We start from the raw sequence: 6,161 nt of genomic DNA, 5'->3' as shown, positions 1-6,161 counted from the left end.
CAAGGGATCTTTCCAGATATAATTCTCTAAACTTAAAAAAGAAAAAAAAAATCCACATTAATTTTTCTTTGATGATTTATGTACACATATAAATAATAGGCTTTTAGAACTTCTTATTTTTCTCTACATAACAGTCTGTTATTAAACTCAAGGAAGAGGAAAGAAAACTTACCGAGAAAGACTCAAGTAAGAAGCCTGGCGATGAATCTCCTCGGGGTCTATTTCTACAGGATTTATAACAGCCAGCTGATCAATAGACCACCTAAACTTCCCTGGAGTCTTAATAAAATAAATATACATATAAAATCAAACTGAAATAGTTCATCAAATTGATACCCAATGTTACCTTCAAAACCGTAGATAGCTATAACATAAAAATCTTTTGAAGCTTATACTTTGAGTTCAATTACTCTAAATTAAATGGCAAATGTAACCAAATCACACTAAGTCAACCTGCTGCACACGATCTCTTAAAACACCAGTATCTTTGGAATAATTTTTAAAATGGCACAAAACTCTAAAAAAACCATAACAACAAAGCTATAGGAATCAGATGAGCAGGAGGGAGGTAACCGTGCCCATGGTTAATTTACCAAAGGTTGAAGACATTTATCACCATTGAGAATGAAATCTTAGCTATACAAGTAGCTCCAAAAGCTCCTGAAATAACTGTCCTCAAAACAGTTAATACCATCGAGGGCTTCTCCATATGGGTCTACTCAGCCGATCCCAAACGTTACTCAAATCTAAAATGGTAACTACAAATATCCTCAGAGGGAGGCGGGTAAGACGTTATAATTTCTGGCTTTGAAGTTTAATCACAATTTAACTGATGATAGGTGGGGGCGTACGCCTTTAGTCCCAGCCCTTGGGAAGCAGAGGCAGGTCGATCTCTGTGAGTTTCAGACCAGCCTGGTCTAGAGAGCATGTTCCAGGACAGTCAAGGCCACACAAAGAAACCTTGTCTGGAAAAACCAAAACCAAACCCAATCCAATTTAACTGAAAGCATTCATTACTTACTGTGTGCATATCTATGTCTATGTTTGTGCATACGAGCGAGGTTGTGTGTGTGCGTGCATGCATGTGTGTGTGAGTGTGTGTGCACACGCTTGTCTGCACACATGCACACTAGGAAGCTGGAGGCCAGTCTCGCGTATTATCTCTCTTGGTTTTTGAGGCAGGGTCTTCATTGGCATTGACAGATCCAATTAGTAATCTAGTCTGGCTGGGCAGGGAGCCTCAAGGATTGGCCTGTAACTACCTCCCCTGCTCTAGGAGGACAAACAACCATCACTCCTGGCTTTGTGACTAGGGCTCTAACTCATGTCCTCTGCTTGCTCTGCAAGTAGCAAGTATGCTACCAATTGAGCTATCTTCCCAGCCTCTGTTATTTACTTTGGAGTAAGATAATTTTAATTTAGACAACTTTAAAATAAGCTAAATTCTATCACAATCAGTTAACAGTGTAATGCCAAATGAACGAAATGACTATATAAACTGTATCTGGCTCATGCACAACTTTTTCCTGTCCTGAGCTGACATAAAGTGCAGAAGCAGCAGTCATCTGTCGTCTTAGTTACAACGGCTGTGATGAAATGCCATGAGCAAAAGCAACTTGGGGAGCAAAGGGCTCATTTGGCTTAGACCTCTGTGTCACTGTTCACCATTGAAGGAAGTCAGGACAGGAACGCAAACAGGACAGGAACCTGGAAGCAGGACCTGACACAGCCATGCAAGAAGTGCTACCTACTGGCTTGCTTAGCTTGCTTTCTTATAAACGCCAGGACTTCCAGCCCATGAGTGGGACCATCCACAATAGGCTGTGCCCTCCTATATTAAGTATTAATTAAGAAAATGTCCACAGGGTGTGGTGGCGCATGCCTTTAATCCCAGCACTTGGGAGGCGGAGGGAGGCGGAGGCAGGCGGATTTCTGAGTTCGAGGCCAGCCTGGTCTACAGAGTGAGTTTCAGGACATCCAGGGCTATACAGAGAAACCCTGCCTCGAAAAAACCAAAACCAAAACCTAAAAAAAAAAAAAAAAAGAAAAAGAAAATGTCTAACGGGTTGTAATGTAATCTCAACTGAGTCTGAGACTTGAGCTTAAGTCCAATTAACACAAAAGTAGCCAGCACACCTGGTTTTACAGTTTTTCTAGGTAAGTGTGGCTAACAGATCAAAAGGACCTTGCCAGTATAGCAAAGTCAAAAAAGCTACACTGATGGGGCCCGTCCCTGATTTCCTAAAGAACACACTTCCTATGTTCCGTCCTTCTGATAAATATTAACCATAGCACGTGTGTCACAATTTCAGAATTGCTCATTTTGTTGAGTTTATTCCAATAGTGCGGGAGTTTGCTCCCTTTTTATAATAAGCGCAAGTTTTATTAGGGCTAAATGTTTTCAAGTGGCTGGGCAAAAGAAAACAAAGGTGGCACTATTTTATGACAGAAAAATAATTTGGAATTTTAAATTTCAGTATCCATAATTCCTTATTAGAATGTGGCATATTTGCCTCCATATCGTTCCTGGGTGCTGTTTTTGGTCTGAGGTATGTAGAAGGAGCTCAACTGTGACCAGGTAACATGCAAAGCCTGTCATTGCTGCGCTAGTACGGGCAGCTCCTGGATGTCCACCTATATGCATAAGAGCACTCAGGTCATGTTTGCTGAACAACCATTAGAGGATTAGGTGCCATCTTCTTGTATTTACGCTTACAATTATTTGCAGTTACTTTCACTTAGAATCACTTGTAAACACTAGGCAAGAAAAACTTACTGGTAGTTTTGTGGACTTAAAGACCGAAGGGCTAGCAAGGGTTTGTTCATGGAGATTAGAATAATCACTAGGACTTTCAAAGGGATTTAAAACAGGGATCCTTCCAGGAGTTTCTGGTGTTATTTGCATTTTTAATTCGCTGACATCTCCCATAGCCCAGGAAGCAAACTACAAAGAAATCAAAAGTATACATATTAAAATTATTAAGTATCTTAGATATTAATCCTGACAAAATACATTCAACATCTCACTCCAAATCGAATCCTCTTGGGTTTAGTTTATATCGTTTACAGAGGAGAATCAATCCTGTCCATTTCCTCAGATGATCCCGAAAGGAACCTTGGAAGCTAGGGAAGGTCAGGCATCGCTGCTATAATTTTTCAGAGGAAGCAACACATGCACGGAAGTTTAAGCGGCATATATGAAACAGCCAACCAGTTAAGAGTGAGCTCTGGTCCAATCCGGTTACACTGAAGACCAGTACCTTTCCAACCAAACGACTTCTGTTCGTCGTTTTCTTTATTCATGATCTCAAGATTAAACAGTATGAACACCCTTCGGGTACCCGAGTAATTCCATAAAGAACTGCAATTACTACTACTGGCGTGTTAGTCCTCACTTGAACAGGGTGATTGACAAGGTGGATCCAGGTCGGGATTTAAACTACTTATCCTGAAGACCACTCCCCCTCCAAGATCAAAAGGCAAGCTGCATTCCTTCCAAAGAGGATTTCGGCCGGAAGATAAAAAAAACACAAAGAAGAAGAAGAAAGGAATTTACTTTTGGAAGATCAAAGTTGAGCGGGCTCCCTCGGTAACAGCAGAGACGTCACTTCCAGCGACCACTCAATTTCCAGGCGTCCCTCTCTCTCTCTGCTCCCCTTCTCACCCGGGCGAGCTCCCCAGGCACGTCTGGAGCCAGGAAACCAGAGCCGTCCAACTCCAAGCAGGAGTCCAGACCTGGGGCCACGGAGGACGTACCTACATTCGCGGGCAGCGTGGAAGTTCTAGCATCTCTCGCAGAGCCCACGGCAGGCGCCGACTCTTTAACTCCCTCCGTGCTCTCCGGCCAACCAGGGCGCGGGGCGGGGAGAGGCCGCCGGCCAATCGCGTCCCACCGCCGTCCGCGAACCAGCCAATGGCGTCGAGGCGGTGGGGTGAATTCGAACGCTAACTCCTCGCTCTACGTTCCGCGCAAGTGAACGAGGCTCCAAATTCAAATCGACGCGGTCTGGCGTCAGCGCTCGGCGCGAGGGGGCGGGGCCCGGGCGGCGGGGGCGGGGCCCGGACGCCGGGGGCGGGGCCCGGGCGGCGCGGGCGAGCGCGGCGGCGCGGTGCGGACGCCTGGCCGAGCGGCGGGCGCTCCAGTTCCGGGTCAGGCCTTCTCCCACCGGTCGGGGGCTTCTCCTCTCCATGGCGAGCGGTGGCGGCGCGGGCGCGGCGGCCTCGGCCAGCCTGAACGCGGTGAGGGAGACCATGGACGGTGAGTGCGCGGCGCGGCGCGGCGCGGCGCGGCGCGGCGCTCGTTTTACCCGGCCTGCGCTCCCCGGCGCCGAGCCCCGGGTGGAGGAGGCGTCGTGGAGGGCCCCCACGGTCACCGCGTCGACCTCAGCGGTGTCCTCAGAGGGGACGGGGAAGGGACCTGCCGCCGGTAGGGACCTCGAAGCTGGCGGCCCCAGAGCGCCGGTCTTCCGCTGCGGCGTAGTTTGGCGCGCGCGGGGCGTTCCGGCCTCGCGACCGCCGCTCGCCTGGGTCCCCGCGACCGGGGCGGAGGGGGATCGTGGACCTTCCTTCGGCCGCCGCTCGTTCCCCGCGCCCAGGCTCGTTTCCGTAAGGAATTAACTTGTTTCCAGTGAATGAGCACAGCTTCCCGTCACCGTCTTTCAACTCCTTAGACCGGGCGACACGGGTGGCAGCGGTTGTGGGTGTGTCCGCGCCCGCTGTCCGATAGGTAGAGCGCATCCACAGGTACAAAAATAAGTCTCGGAGTTACCTTCTCTCCACTAAGGTTCTGCAACTTCCGCCCCTCTCGTACCCAACACTTAGAAAATAACTACTAACCGTAAAAATTAAAGTTGTAGCTTCGAGGGAGATTGTGGGTCTTTAAGACAACCAGGTAAAGGGTGTAGCAAGTATTGTCTGTCTGTTGTTTTTATTTTCTTCTTTATTTTCTTCTTGAGTTAGCTGCCGTCCCGTTTGCAAGCGTCTTTCTTTGTCTTCATTTTACTCGTTTCCATCTACGTGTGGTGCTATATGTCTGTTAAGGCAGTATATGTCTGACTTCACCTTGAGAATAAAAAGGCTTTTTTTTTTTTTTTTTTTTTTTTTTTTTTTTTTTTTTTTTTTTGGTTTTTTTCGAGACAGGTTTTCTCTGTGTAGCCTTGGCTGTCCTGGAACTCACTCTGTAGACCAGGCTGGCCTCAAACTCAGAAATCCGCCTGCCTCTGCCTCCCAAGTGCTGGGATTAAAGGCGTGCCCCACCACTGCACGGCATAAAAAGGCTTTTATACATAAAAGTGGCAAAAGAATATTTAACCTACTCTGTGCAGTATAAAATTAGTAATTAATGATACAGGTATGACATAAATATGCTATATAGATCTGAGAACATCTTATGTGGTAAAGGCAGCATTTGCAGTTTAGTGATAAAAGGATATCATCCAATAAATTATATTGTGGTCACTGGCTTATTTCTGGCAAAAGGGTCTTTTCTTCTACCCACACTATAGGAATTGAATATTTAACTGTTTATGGAAGGCAAAAATCAACTCTTAAGTGCTGGACGACAATAATGATACATTCACTCTGCATGGGAAATAATGTCCTAAGCATAATGCAAGGGAAAGTAGACAACAGATAATCTGTTATCAGTTGGCATGAATTCTAAGCACATTGTTGAAAACAGCCACTATTTAACAAAGCTATTGTAACTGTTGTGTGTATGTCCTGTAAGGAAAGTGATTTCTGTCAAAGCACTTGGGTAATGTAGGTTCTGCTGCTGCTTTTCATGTCAAAGAGGTATTTTAATGGATTACCAAGAAATGCAGTGCTGGAGAAAATGAAGGTAGGGTCACATGTGGTGCTCATACATACGTGTGCAGAGTTTGAGACCTTGGAGGACTCAGACCCAAATGGGATATCTCCACCAAATTTTCCTTAGAACCCAGAGAACCCTGCTGAAGAAGACACCAAGAAAACAAGGCCCTCTAAGTAAAAATGAACAAAACGCATATAAACTCACAGAGGTTGAAACAACATGCACAGGGCTGCATGGATCTGCACCTGGCCTATGTATATTCTGGCTTCCAGTTTAGTGGGGTTTTTTTTGTTTTTGTTTTTTTGGTTTTGGCTTTTTTTACAGGGTTTTTTTTTTTTTTTTTTTTTTT

The 6,161-nt window shown here is 45.9% G+C and overlaps 2 protein-coding genes across 3 annotated transcripts in view; one reads left to right on the top strand and one right to left on the bottom strand.

Moving 5' to 3' along the window:
• Bora (BORA aurora kinase A activator) overlaps window positions 1-4,012 on the bottom strand; it is a 32,123-nt gene extending 28,111 nt beyond the window's left edge. For both annotated transcript variants that reach the window (XM_031361365.1, XM_031361364.1), the window contains exons 1-3: window positions 3,557-4,012; window positions 2,777-2,944; window positions 173-279 (exon numbers count right to left, since the gene is read on the bottom strand). In XM_031361365.1, coding sequence (XP_031217225.1) covers window positions 173-279; window positions 2,777-2,929 — 260 coding nt within the window. In that variant the 5' untranslated portion in view covers window positions 2,930-2,944; window positions 3,557-4,012. The remainder of the gene's footprint in view (window positions 1-172; window positions 280-2,776; window positions 2,945-3,556) is intronic.
• A 37-nt stretch (window positions 4,013-4,049) lies between these two features.
• Window positions 4,050-6,161, top strand: part of Mzt1 (mitotic spindle organizing protein 1) — a 7,494-nt gene continuing 5,382 nt past the window's right edge. Inside the window, exon 1 of the mRNA XM_031361366.1 lies at window positions 4,050-4,258. Within this exon, the coding sequence (XP_031217226.1) occupies window positions 4,189-4,258 (70 nt within the window). The 5' untranslated portion in view covers window positions 4,050-4,188. The remainder of the gene's footprint in view (window positions 4,259-6,161) is intronic.

The sequence above is a fragment of the Mastomys coucha genome, unplaced genomic scaffold (assembly GCF_008632895.1).
Source record: "Mastomys coucha isolate ucsf_1 unplaced genomic scaffold, UCSF_Mcou_1 pScaffold9, whole genome shotgun sequence".
Lineage (NCBI taxonomy): Eukaryota > Metazoa > Chordata > Mammalia > Rodentia > Muridae > Mastomys > Mastomys coucha.
The sequence above is the reverse complement of the archived record's forward strand: the minus strand, read 5'-3'. Positions and strand labels throughout refer to the sequence as shown.